General features: G+C 38.4%; 1 protein-coding gene across 5 annotated transcripts in view; it reads right to left on the reverse strand.

Moving 5' to 3' along the window:
• Positions 1–14,231, reverse strand: part of Esf1 (ESF1 nucleolar pre-rRNA processing protein homolog) — a 53,163-nt gene extending 38,932 nt beyond the window's left edge. The window contains exons 1-8 of one of the 5 annotated variants that reach the window (XM_063284287.1): positions 14,106–14,162; positions 12,680–12,877; positions 11,445–12,122; positions 7,684–8,057; positions 4,410–4,523; positions 3,654–3,754; positions 2,671–2,823; positions 1,573–1,687 (exon numbers count right to left, since the gene is read on the reverse strand). In XM_063284287.1, coding sequence (XP_063140357.1) covers positions 1,573–1,687; positions 2,671–2,823; positions 3,654–3,754; positions 4,410–4,523; positions 7,684–8,057; positions 11,445–12,081 — 1,494 coding nt within the window. In that variant the 5' untranslated portion in view covers positions 12,082–12,122; positions 12,680–12,877; positions 14,106–14,162. Of the gene's footprint in view, positions 1–1,572; positions 1,688–2,670; positions 2,824–3,653; positions 3,755–4,409; positions 4,524–7,683; positions 8,058–11,444; positions 12,123–12,679; positions 12,878–13,953 lie in introns of all 5 variants that reach the window. The other 4 variants (XM_017591950.3, XM_006235106.4, XM_006235105.5 and 1 more) reach the window with 4 other exon arrangements.
• Positions 14,232–14,259: the final 28 nt, after the last annotated feature.

Raw genomic sequence — 14,259 nt, forward strand, 5'->3', positions numbered from 1 at the left:
TATTATGAACCAGTGGGAATATGATTTTCATCTGGAGAAGTAAAATGACAGTAGAATCACAGCCTAGACGGGATTTGTTAATAAAGTAATATAATTTCAACAGGTACCATTTCATAAAAGGATTAAAAGTCAGTGATGTCAAAGGTTTTCAGATTATACCAAGTAAGTTTATTGAAAACGACTGAGGGAGATGAGCTCCTACCCTCTCTTCCAGTGGTTCTCAGCCTTCCTAATGCTACGACCCTTTAATAGTTCTTCAGGCTGTAGTGACCCACAACCAAAAAATTGTTTTTGTTGTGATCTCATAACTGTAATTTTGCTACTGTTATGAATCATAAAGTAATTATCTGTGTTTTCTGATGGTCTTAGGTGACCCCTGTGAAAGGGTCATTGACTCCCCCAAAGGAGCCACAACCCATAGGTTGAGAAGCACTGCTCTATTCATTCAACACACAGAAATCTATTTGTGAAAGGGTTCAGGGACAGCTTTTATAATACAATGTGTTCAAGTCCTTGATTTTTTTCTGTTTAGTCCAATTTTTCCATATTAGCAAGTTAGGTACCAAAGATCCTTAACAAAATCCGTGTTACTCTCTCAGAAGTTTAGCTATTCACAGGGTTTAGAGTTACCCCTTCTCTGATAATTAATTCTGTGCTAATAATGGCCAAACGGTTGCTGTAAGTGGAACAGATACTGGTGTTACAGACAGGATGCAGGGTCTACAGACTAGCTGGCTAGACATGCTGCCTATTTTAAGTACTAAGTATTGAAAATAACATGATGCGGCTGAATCTTTCAGAATTCACTCTCTGGCTCTTTCTGTACTTCTGTTACTAATCAATATCAGAACATCCTCCCACAGCAGAGCACGGAGCAGATGCAGTAGCTCTGCATCAGCTTCATGACCTGGACAGCAGAGAAGCCAGTGTGTTGTACAGCATCACTGCAGGCACAGACTTAGGGTGAGAGAAATAGAAGCCATTTAGCTAAGTAACAAACTTTTGCAACACACAGAAGTCTGGCTGCTTGTAATTAATATGAAAACTAGTAGTCCTGAATTATTCTACTTCTGTTGTTTACAAAACTTTTGAAAATCATACCTGCAGAAAAATGTGGTCCTATTCCAAATGATTAATAGGTTTTTGTAGCTGTCATTTGAGGTAAAGCTATGTCCTTCCTTCACTCCCTAGAATGTCATAACTAACAACTATTAAAAGAATCTAAGCTAAAACCCAGGGACTCCGCAAGCAGAGACAAGTATTCTACCACTCAAGTACATCCTCAGGCCCACGTGCTGCAAGATAAAAGGACACTGAACAATATCTGCAAACGGTATAGCATCCATTGCACGAACTCTCAAACACTATTTAATTCTAAACTTCCTAAAAGCAAGAGTCTACCTCTGCATTTAATTCTTCTTTTTCTTTTGTTTTAAAGTCAGGATCTCATGCATCCTACACTGTGACTCTTGAGCTCCTGGTAACCCTGCTCAACTCCCCAAGGGTGAGACTACAGGCATGTGCCACCATGCTTGGCCTACATATATATGTTTTTTAAGCCTTAAGAAATACCGTTGATGTTCCCATTGCAGCAGATGTGAAATACTTTGGTTTATATGCTGTTAGATCAACTTCTGAGGCCGCATCCTTGGGCTCATCATCAAAGGTAATATCATCTGGTATAAATCTAAAAAAAAACAAAAAGAAAAATGTATTTAAACATAAAAAGTAGTGATTATCAGGGTTTAGAATCTAATTAGTAACAGTTTATCTACTATTTAAGTGTAATGGTTAGAAACAACCTTGGCATAACATCTCTGAAATTTATAAAGTATAAATCTGAAATTTCACTAAGTTTGAGAATTCTTTATAAGAGATTTTGCATTAGGAACTACTAGTTTTCATATTAATAACAAGCAGCCAGATTTCTGTGTGTCATCATTGGCTCACAACGGAGTGCTAAGGTCAAACAGAGCTAATACTGGGTAAGTAGTCTCAATAAAATACAGAGTAATACTGGGTAAGTAGTCTCAATAAAATACAGAGTACCATAAATGTAAAAGGTCACTGGAAATAAAGAAAAGTTTAAAAGCTGATTAAGAATAATCTTAGCCAACAATTTCATTTCACAAATAACTAGCCTTTGTATGCTAATCAGCCATGGAGACTTACAAGTTTTAGGGATCAGGCCATGGAATGTGGGATGGAAAGTAGAGGTAAATAAACTATGGTTATTAAAATCAGGTTTTATAATTTACACAGGAGAATATGTCCACACACACATATAATGCATCTACTATATTCTATGAAGAACGATCGGGAGGGTCCTGAGAGATGGCTTAGCAGTCAAGAGCACATGCTGGCTCGTGCAGAGGACCCAGGGCTGATTCCTAGCACCCACCTGGCAGCTTACAACTACCTGCAAGTCCAAGCACTGGGGATCTCGCACACATAAAATAAAAAGAAATAAATCTTAAAATAAGTTTTTTGAAAGAATTATTATTTCAAGGATACACATTATGAAAATAGCTTGTAAGTTATTTTTGTCAATCATTATGAGCATTCTCTTATTTATTTTCCACAATGCAAGAAAGTATTGCTCATCCAAATGTTTTACCGCTTATGGTCTTGCTACATTAAGATTCAGTTGGAAGAGATGAGCTGAATTACCTTAGGTCTATGAAGGAACAACTGCTTTCAAATTCCAGGCCATCGCAATCTTCGTAAATCTTACTCGCTGTTTCCGGAGAATCACACTCCACTACTGCATAATAGTACTTCAATCGTTTGAACTGGTAGTCTCTTAGCTTCTCTCGAGAGGCCCTAACAAGGAAAACCTAAATCAGTCATCTGTCATACAGTCATCTGTCACTCCAGTTCCAGGGCACCAATCCCTCTGATCTCAAAAGGTATGTGCATTTATGTATACAAATCCACATACAGACACACTCATAGAAATAACTAAAATAATAAAGATAAATGAGACATCAGCTCTAATGCCTTATCTTGAAAAGTGTTTGCTTTGGAAATGAAACAACTCTTGTATTCACCTACTTGTGGTGTGTGTATCTCTAGGCATATGTATATCATGGTGTATATTTAGAAGTCAGACAAAACCATTTTCAAGAGGTAGCTTCCTTTTCTACCATGTGGGTTCTGGAGAATTCAGGTCCTTAGGTTGTCAAACTAGATGAAAAGTACCTTTAGCCCTAGCCATCTTGCTGGTCCAGGATCTAAACTTTATAAGCTTAATTTCATTTAATTATAATCTGTTCCTTAAAGGTTGCTCTCTGCTCCTTTTGTTACCATCCAGTTAATCACCATTTTTATTAAGTGCACATATAGCTCCACCTAGTGGTTTACAACTACTTCAACTGTTTCTAACATAAAAATTCCTTTCTTTCTACTTAGCACTCAATTAAGGAAACAAAACAAAACACGCCTAATTCTCAGCAATAAGGCAATCATGAACTATTTTTCCCAATACTGCAATCATTATTTCCAAGCATACACACAAAATGTTGGCACAGTGTGCTGCCATCTGTGATCAGTTATCAAGCTGTCCTAATTGAAGTGTTAGTTGAAGTGCAAACTTCTGAATGAAGGCCATGACTTTACTGGGGTTAGTTTTCTATTGCAGAGTGACTCAGTACCAGTCCTTTTCAGGGGCATCCTCAGGAATACTCAGTAACTCCACGGGGCCTTGAATTTGCTCTTCCTTCATCCTCTGCTTTCCAAACTCCGAAGGATATATCTGAACACAAAAAATAAGACAAATTATTCATACATTCTCTTTCATATAATATGCAGACCTATCAAAACTATGATATCAGGAGTCATGATTCAGCTCAATAAAACTCATTTCAAACTCACTGCAGGAAAGCAAACCTCATTTCTAAGTACATGAGATAAAGCATCCTTTAAAATAAGTAATTTAGGAGACGGGGACAAAACCAGAGCATCATCAGTGATGATCTCCACTTCAACTCCAGAGTCCATGGTGGAAAGAAATAATCTATTTTTTTTTCTTTTTTTTTTTTTTTTTCCTTTTTTTCGGAGCTGGGGACCGAACCCAGGGCCTTGTGCTTCCTAGGCAAGCGATCTACCACTGAGCTAAATCCCCAACCCCGAAATAATCTATTTTTGAAAGGCGTCCTCTAACTTCCATACAGAGATGTGCAAACACACACACACAAATCTAAAATATAAAGCAAAAAAATTAAAAAAGTTAAAAAAAATGCTTCTCCCACTTTACTACCTGTTATATCGGTTTCACACTCAATTGTGTCAGATGATTTTCATATTAATAAAATTTTTAGGAGAAAAATTAAGTCAGTATAATTAGAAACAAAGTCAGATTTAAGTTAAAACACCTAGAAATATTTACTTTAAATGAAATCAATTCTCACCTTCACAGAAAATACAACTCCTCCTTTGGGCTTAAATGAGTTGAACAGAGCCAGCAGATCTTTTGCCTTTAATCTATCCCAGTCCATGTTGCAAACTGCTAGTCGGCGTGTAATCTGAAAAAGTTAAAGTATTATTAAATATCACAGAATCTTTATTATTTCTTTCTTTCTCCCTTCCTCCCTCTCGCTTTAAAGACAGGATCTCACTATGCAGCTTTAGGGTTGTCCTGAAATTCACTATGTAGACCAGGCTGGCACGAACTCACAGAGATCCACCTGCTTCGGCCTCCTAAGCCCTGGGATCTAATCTATATAGTTTTCAATGCTTGAAAAACAAAGATTAACAATGAACTATCTTCTTTCTCCAGTTCTGAAATCATCTATTTCATTTAACTGATTTAACATGCAAAGAGAGCTTCCCGAGAGGCAAACAATAGTAAATCCACAACAGATAAGCACTGTCTCTAAACTGGGTTTTTTGAATTCTTGAATCAGGGTAAGAGCACAAACTGACGTTTTAACCACAACAGTTTTTAAAGATAGTCTACCAGTGTTTTGAGGGAAAACCGGTTACCCCAGAGCATTTCCTTATTGTGCAATAAGAACATAAGTATAAACACCTAGCAAAAACATGCTTAACACTTTGTGTATATTTTAAACTACTTATGTTGAAATCCTTGCTGAGCATAACAGCATATACCCGAAATCCCAGCTCTGTAGAAGAGCTTCTACAAGTTCAACCTTTCATAGACATGTTCAATCTCAAAAGGTTTTTGACAAAGACCAACATGAATTCATGATAAAATCCCTAAAGAAACTAGGAATAGAAGGAACAGTTCTCAACATAACAAAGTCCATATATGACAAATGTATGCTCAACATTATAGTAAATGGGGAAAAAGTAAAAGCATTTCCTCTAAAGTCAGGAAGGATAGATAGAATGGTGTCTAGTTTCTCTACTCTGATCCACAACAGTACATAAGGCTTAAATACTAAACTCAACCTGTGGGTCTTAAGTACTTAAATGTGGGTCTTGATCCCTTTGGCAAACCCTTCTCTCCAAAAATATTTTCATTATGATTTATAACAGAAGAAAAATTAGAGTTATGAAGTAGCAATGAAAGTCATTTTAGGGGTGGGAATCACCACAACATGAGGAACTGTATTAAAGGGTCACAGCATTAGGAAGGTTGAGAATCACTGACTTAAGACATACATACAGGAAAGCAATTAGACAAATATCTCATTTTCAACAACATGATCATACATATACTTAAAGGTTTTAAAGGCTCTACCTGGAAACTATTAGACCTTGCACCCTGTCTTCTAGAATGTCCTCCTAAACTTGGAGGTAGAGGGGTGTGTGTGTGTGTGTGTGTGTGTGTGTGTGTGTGTGTGTGTGTGTGTCCTTATAGCTGAGCAGTCAAGCCATTTATTATCAATGTTTGACCATTTAGTCTTTGTAACTGCTGCTGCTCACTGTAAAAAGCAGTTGCTGACAAGCTGCCAATAGCACTGATTTACGGAATAAACTTAACCACCTGAGGCAACCCAGCAGGAACATCACACCCATTTAGCAAAGCAGCTGTAGGCTCCTAGTTAGAGCCTAGGACCCAAGAGGAAGTAGACCAGTGGGAGTGGGAAGAAGGTAATGGTAGAGATGTGAGTTCAGATCCCAGCACCTAAGTAACAATGTAAAGCATTGAGTACGCCTATAATCCCAGTGTTCAGTGGGTAACAATTGAGGAAGACCCCTGATGTCTGCTTATGGCCCACACACCTACACACACACCTACACACCTACACACACACACACATATTCACAAATATAAATTAAAATAGGAAAAAATAAAAATTATGACCTTTGCAGAAAAAAGGATGGTATTAGAAATTGTGTTAAATGAGATACGTTAGTCTCAGAAGACAAATACTAATGCTTTCTTTGTTGCTGAGTTTTAATTTCTTTAAATTTTTGGTATATATGTGTATGTGAACTAATATATAATTCAGAGGTTGACACTGATGTTGCTTCCTGAATCACTCTACATGTTATTATTACAATTTTATTTTAAAGACAGGTTTTTTGCTATGTAGCTCTAGCTGTCCTGGAACTTGCTGTTAGACCAGGCTAGCCTCAAACTCAAGAGGTCCATTTGCCTCTTTCTTCCACATGCTGGGTTTGAAGCATGTGCCACTATGTCTGGTTCCATGTTTTGTTAAGGCAGGGTCTCTCACCAAACCTGAAGCTCACTGGCTGAGTAGATTGGCTGGCCAATGAGCCATAAAGATTATAGTATTTTTGTCTCACTGAAATTCAGGTCCTTATGTTCGCATAGCAAGCACTTTACTGGCTGAACCCTCTCTCCAGCTTGCTGAGTCCAGATTTACTCTTATGTCTCTACATCATGAAACTAGGAAGGGTTCATGAGAGCAGAGGATGAGATCTGAAGGGAGCAAGGGAAGAGAGGATAAGGGAGTACATGTCATCTAAAAGCAGAAGGAGGGACTGTGTGGGGCAAACAACAGGATTCCAAGCAGGAGCAGGGCAGGAGGATGGAGGGCTCATGGAAGGAGGACGAGCAGGAGTAGAGCATCCTAGCACACACGAGTGAAAGTGTAAAGTGTGGCAAAGTACATGACTTTACGTGCGATCTTTAACAAGTAATGAGAATTTTAACCTCCACCCCCAACAAAGTTAGAAAGAAAAGAGACAGAACTTCTCCATTTTACCTGCTTGCACACATCTAATCTCTATACACTAGCTCCATTTCAAGGTGCTCATTTTTTCTTGTGCTGGGATTGAACTTAAAGGCTCACATATGCTAGGTTGCTGAGTTTATCTCCAGTCCTCAAGAAATTTTAATCTTAATCCTGAATCCCACAGGGTGGTGATACGGCTCACTGGTGAGATCTTCCCTGGCAGACAGGAGATCCTGGGTTCAATCAACAACAAACAAGCCTCACAGACGTTCACTGATAAAGCTCTTCTCAAAGTATTTTTAATGTTTTCTTTCTGTTTAGTTTTCTTTTATACTCCAAGCTGGCTTGGAACTCACTATGCACTCCAGGATGACCCTAAACTTACAGCAACCTTGCTGCTTCCTAAGTGATGCTACTATAGGTATGTGCCGCCATGCCCCACTTCAGTCTACCCATGCTAGCTGAACTGAGCTAGCCCTTCAGTTCCTCTCTACTTAATGTAATGACATCAAATAGAAGTTATAATCACCCATAGAAGCTATAATGTCATAAACAATCTTATTGCAAATGTTACCTCATCAGCCCGAGGAGCATCTTTATCTAATTCTCTCCAAGCATGTTCAAAACCAGGTTCTTCTGGAAATAAATCTGCCAAATCATCTTCATCTTCAGAACTAGTTTCTACATTTCCTTTACCCCTCGCAAGATCAGGACCACTATCACTTTCATCATCACTTTCATCTTCCTCTTCCTCCTCTTCTTCCTCCTCCTCACCATCCTCCTCTTCTTCTTCATCTTCATTTTCATCGTCATCCGCTGAGGCTCTATCATCACTTGTGATTTCACCTTCGGATTCCTCATCTCTTCCTAGTTCACTGGCGCTGTCTGAATCTTCCTCCGGGGCCTCTTCGTGAAGCATTCTACCAGCATTGTCTTTTGCCATTATGACTATAGCATATTGTGGGAAGAAGGAGACATAGAGAATTAAATTAAATCCAAATTATTGACATTAGATCTAGTAAAAATATAACTTTTACAAAACAGAGAAAATGAATATAAGTACAGTAACATTTATGCTATACCAAATTATTTAAGTGAAATCATAATATATAAGATCATGTAAGTGGGTTTAAATACTCATTTAGTATTTGTGGAATACCTGCTTTGTGCTAGATGTTTAATATAATACATAATCATTGGCAAAAAAAAAAGAGGTTATCAATATTTTCAATTAATTTCCAGTTGAATTACTAAGTAACAAGTATTAAAATAAATAATCAAGTTACTATACTCACAATGAAACTACTCTAAATGTATTAAGTTTCCAAGAGTGTGGTTACTTTGCAGCTAACTAAACAATGAAGGGAATTAGGTAATCAAAGTGAAAAAAGTTGATGAAGACAATTTGTTCCAAGCAGCAGGAAATGCATATGTAAAGATCAGACAATTACAAAAAAGCAGCAAACGTGTGTGGGTTGTAGCCAGCAAGGACTCAAGTTAACAATAGATCTGAGGCGTTAACAAGAAGTATGATGGAGGAGATTGGCTTTGCCATTGCTCCATTTTCACTGGAGGACACTACAAGGATGTCATCTGAACTACACCACAAAAAACTGGAGGGGTCATGTGAGTAGAAAATAGTAAAAACACAAGGACAGTACATCCTCTAGCCATGAAGTGAAGTCAGGAGAGAGGTGATGACAGGAGGACTGTAGCACAGTGAAAAGCTCTGGGAACCTCAGATGGGACAGTGACAGGGATATTTGATATGAGGAACAGGGGTTTTAAATGCATCAGTGAGTCCCAGCTTCCTGACCCACAGACATAGCTGGCTGGTTAGACAGGTAGACATGCAACACTGGGAAAGAACTCATTTGATGAAGAGTCTTTATTTTAGATGAGTTCTGGATATCTGAATTCAAAGTGCCTTCAAGGTTAATGGCATGGTGTTTGCCTAGCATGCCAAAGCACTGTGTTTGATCCACAGAACCACAAAACAATGTGCCTTTGAGTTATTTAACAAGAAACATCAATAAGGCTGTTTACTGTAAGAGTCAGGCTCAGTAGGGGTTGGGGATTTAGCTCAGTGGTAGAGCGCTCGCCTAGCAAGCGCAGGGCCCTGGGTTCAGTCCCCAGCTGCGGGGGGAAAAAAAAAAAAAAAGAGACAGGCTCAGTAAATGTGGACTGGAGATAAAATGTATAACTATTCATACATAATGGAGAAAAGAAGTTATATATTATGAATGAGATCATCAAATAGAAATAGTACAAAATTTTCTGCTCTTATATAACTGTTAACCACATACCAAGATGTTTTGTTGAAGTAGGACTTACTTTTTCTTTCACAACTCTGGAAGGGCTCATATTCCACTTTTGAAAGCAATCGCCTCTGCATGTGTGAAAAGTTTATACACCATGTTTAAGCTGTTGTTCCTAACTTCAGCTTATTCAAGAGATTATGCATTTGGAGAATGAAAATTGTAAAACTTAAGATGAAGAATGTAATTTGTTTTTATTTTAGTCCTGTTATAATAGTTATAAATATTTATTTATATCCTGTTATAATACATATAATTCTTTTATAATATTTATTCATTAATCAAATACTTATCGCCTACAATGTATAAAACACTGAATGAGGGAAAGGCAAAAGAAGGAATTTGTAAGATCTAATGCTTTCAATGGGCTCATAAACAAAGAGAAATTATTGATTAACAAATCTGATTTCATGCACCATACTAAAGTGTTAATCCTTGTCTATGAAGGTGGGTGAGATAGCTCAGTGGTTATGAGCATTTGCTACTCTTGCAGAGGATCTGGGTTTGATTCCCAACACCCAAATGGTGGTTTACAACATCTGTAACTTCAGACCCAGCAAATCCAATGCTCACTTCTTTGACCTTCATAGTAGACATACGAATATAAAAAAAGCTTTAAAAATTTTTGTTTGCATGTCTGTGTATGATGTTCTTGTGCATGGAGGACAGGGAGGAGGCCTGCATGTGTGAAGGTCAGGACAATTTCATAGTTTTCTCCTTCCTTATATACATGGATACTGAGAATCAAACTCACGATGCAGGGTTTGAGCTGCAAGAGCCTTTATCTGCTGAACCATCTTGCTTGCAGACCACATACAGATCACATTGGCCCTGAGATCACTATGTGATCTAGAGAATGGCCTAGAACTCCGGATTCTTGTGACTCATATTCCAAGTACTGGGATTACAGACATTCATCAGCACGCCAGGATGCATGAAGGAATTTATGGAAGATCTCGAAGATATTATTTGGCTTAAAATACAAACCTCAAGACTTTACTGTCTAACAGAGTGGGACTACTGATCCTTCTAAACACATCCAATCCTAAATTTGCTCAAAAAGTTCTTTGGTCCTCAAACTTAATCCCCTCTGCTCTTCTAATCCCAATAAAAACAATGTATTCCTTAGGGATTTTTCTCTTATTACCTTTGAATGACTACTTCTGAATTTTTTCAATCTCATTTATGTTATGGCCCTTCCTGTAATAATATTCTGTAGTACAAGTTTGACTTTTCTTACCTTAGATCTATGCCGTCCAGTATGGTAGTTAACAGTTAAAAACGTAAATTTGTTAGCATTAATTACAAAGAAGGAATTTGTATACACTAGATATAAGAAATGACTTCATCTGCTTATTTTGGTGTTTTAATGCTACTACTAGGAGATCCACCACTACGTATCTCTAGTGGACAGCGTCAAGACTTTAGCAGGCTGTTGTCTATCTAAAGGCATCTACAAAAGGGAAAGAAGAGCTGGAACCAAATCTAGCTCCATTCAGCAAGCCATGAGCTCTGGGATGTACTTACTCAAGGGAAATTAATGTGTGGATTCACTCAAGTGCCATCCTCTCACCAAACTATGAACCCCAGAGAGAACTGTATTGGTGTGTTCAGAGGACATGCGATTTTCTGACTTGCACAAAGGTACCATATAAGCTAGCAATAACCCTAAACAAGGTGACCATGCCTTACAGCAGTTGTCATACAGACACTGAATGAACTAGCGAGTACCCAACTCTACCTCCCTCTTCAAACACATCTCTGCCTATATAATAACATAGCAGCTCTCAGCACTGCTCATGACAAACCAAAACTGTTCACCCAAGCTCTCACGTTTGTCTTTTGGTACCAATACAGGAGAAAATCATTGCCTTTTTTTTTTTTTTTTTTTAATAATTTTGTATTTTAAAATAAACACTTGATTTTTCTCAATATACTACAAAAATATTGTCTACTTTTTTAAAAGATCATAACAGTAAAACAGTATAATACAAAAGAATCGGTACTGCCAACCAACCTGCTTGCTTTTCTCTTTTTGCCTTAGAACCACTGACTGTTGAAGATTTCACCATTGCAGAGGTACTGGGATCTTTGGTCCTCAGTTTTCCTTTGGGCGAAGCTTCAACACTAAGGTCAGTGGTGTCCCTTTTCTTTTTTCTACTTTGTAGGGATTCTTCACTATCTTTGGGACTTACTTCTGAATCTATCTTCGGAGATTTATGTGAGTTTTTCATTTTCTGAATTCTTTCAGAATTATTTAAGTCATTTTTATTTATAGAATCCTTTTGGTCAGTTTTCTTGGTTTCTTTCTTTTTCTCCTCAATCGGTGTTTTTGACTTTGTTTCCTTTTTGGTCTGTTTTTTTTTCTCCTTCACTCTCTTTTCATCCAGTACTTTACTTTCTTCATCAGAGAGATCAGAATCAGAGTCTGAAAGGTCATAGAAACGCTTCAAGTCCTCTGTAGTGCTGTGGCTAATAGGACGTCCTCTTTTATCAACGGCATAGTTCAATTTAAATTTTTTGTCATGAAACATGGCTCGAAACCTCTTGTCAATTTTGACTTTTCGGTCCTTTTCTGGCATTTCCCAAAATCTGGGATCCTTTGAAACCCGCCTGAACCGCTGGTCATCCATTATTTCTTGTTTGGAGGACATTTTTACAGTCTTAATGAAGAAATATCCAGAGAAACAAAGTACTAAAAATAAAAATTACAATGATGAATGATTAATAATTAAAATATTTTTAAAAACGTTTATTGTGTGTGTATTCCCTCCCTCCCTTCCTCCCTCCCTCCCTCCCTCTCTCCAAATGTACAAAATTAAAACCACTTAAACTTAATTTCACCTACCCAAACTATTCGGGGTCAAACATAAAAAAGAAAGACACAGCAAAACATAATCCTTCCATTACAGATTACTTGAAATAAACTTGTAAACCAAACAGAATCCTAGGGTTTTGGGGAGGGCAATGTTTAATTGTTGACTGCCTTCAGAATTTTTGCTATTTTTAGCCTGTACGTGCCATCAATTAAAAGATTATTCTTGGTGCATAGAGTCACATATGCAAAACCAAGATTCTGAAGGCAGTCATGATTATTCTGAGTTTGAGGCCAGATCTTATATAGTTACATAGGGAATTGGTGGTCAGTTTGGGCTTCATCGTGAAATTGTTTCAAGAAACCAAAGATGGATGCTGGGGAGAAGGCTGAATAGGATTTGATCCTCAAGAACATACAAAAAAACCCCTCAATACCTGTAATCCCAGTGCTGAGCAGCTGGGACAGGCAGAGACAGGAGGATCCCTGCTCATCCAACTTAGCTTATTTGAGGAGCTTCAGGTTCCAATGAGAGCAACTGAGGAAGACACCAGCAGTCACCTCTGGCTCCACATAGAAGCACCCTTCCAAACATGAGCACACAAGTGCATGGGCATGTGGGCTGGTATGAGCATCTACATATGAAACAGACACACAGAGACAAAACCAAGATTCTGAAATCTCAGTTGGTCTAATTGGGTTTTCATAGTCTTGTTTCATTCTCTTTGTTAATCTTTCTTTCATGTTGTAGCAGCTTTTGGTTCTACAAAACTGTCTCCTAATTAATGAGGGGGATAAAAAAAAAATTAAACCAGATTTACCTCAGTGTTGTTTCTGTAAATCCTACCTTCTGTCAAGACCAAAACTAGTTTCAAACTATAGTTAACAAATGTCACATATTCAATAATTTTTCCATGTGTGTGATACGTCTGCATGTATGTGTGCACACCACTTCTGTGCCTGGTGTTCATGGATGCCTGAAGAGGGCTTCTGGTCCCCTGGAACTGGTTTTACTGACGGGGCAGTAGTCAGCAATCAAGTGAGTGCTAGGAATTGAACCTAGGTCCACTGGAAGACCAGCAGCCAGTGCTCTTAACCACCTATCCAGTCCCAAATGTCACTTTTTAATAACATTTTATTCTCGAAGTAACTAAAGTCTAGATAGGCTATATAAACAGGAAAAGTTTGTATGCCTAATGTTCCCTCGTAAACTGTAAACCAGTCTCTGATGGTTTGATTACTCCAGATATCAACTTTGCAAAAAAAGTCAGAAGTCTCTGTAAGAATAAAGGCTGACTGACCAAGCAAGACAGTATTACACCCCTCACTTCTGCGACAGTAGGTCAATACTACGGGCTAGCCCAGCCTTGAACTGCAGTCATTTCTGTCTCAGCCTCAATACTGGGATTACAGGTCTGTGCCGTCATCACACAGGCCAGTGTTGCTTTACTTCAAAATCTTTTACATTCTAATGAGAAAAATACGGATACGTATATAAATTCCAGATGTACTACAATACTTTGAACAACTTTACAACACAGCTACCACCTTACCCAACTACAGTGCTTGTAAATGGGGAAAGAGAAGCCCTCGGCAAACATGGGACGTTCAGAGGAGCGAAAGCAACTAGACCCCACTTCAAACGCTTCCCCTTATCCCTACAGTCCACCCACCCTCTGGCCTAGGGGCTCGTCCCGAACGATCATCCCACCTCACAAACTTTCGGGGTAAGTTACTCGGCTGCGTTCTCTCTCTCGAAGCAGCTCTGAAGGGAACAGTGAAGTCAGAAAGGGACTGAGCTACAGGCGTACTACTCAACTCACAAATCACAGGAGATACCGACGGACAACCACAGTTACTCACTACTCTTTTCCGATCCCAGTCTGAGTTCACATGGAGCACATTCCCACAATCCTTCGCGTGACGCTCCGCCGTAACGGCACGCGAATTAGGCCAAATTACTTCAACCTTCTGCCTTGACACAATTTTGTCTCACTGCGGCAGTCGTAGTCCCTTT

Source organism: Rattus norvegicus, chromosome 3 (assembly GCF_036323735.1).
Source record: "Rattus norvegicus strain BN/NHsdMcwi chromosome 3, GRCr8, whole genome shotgun sequence".
Lineage (NCBI taxonomy): Eukaryota > Metazoa > Chordata > Mammalia > Rodentia > Muridae > Rattus > Rattus norvegicus.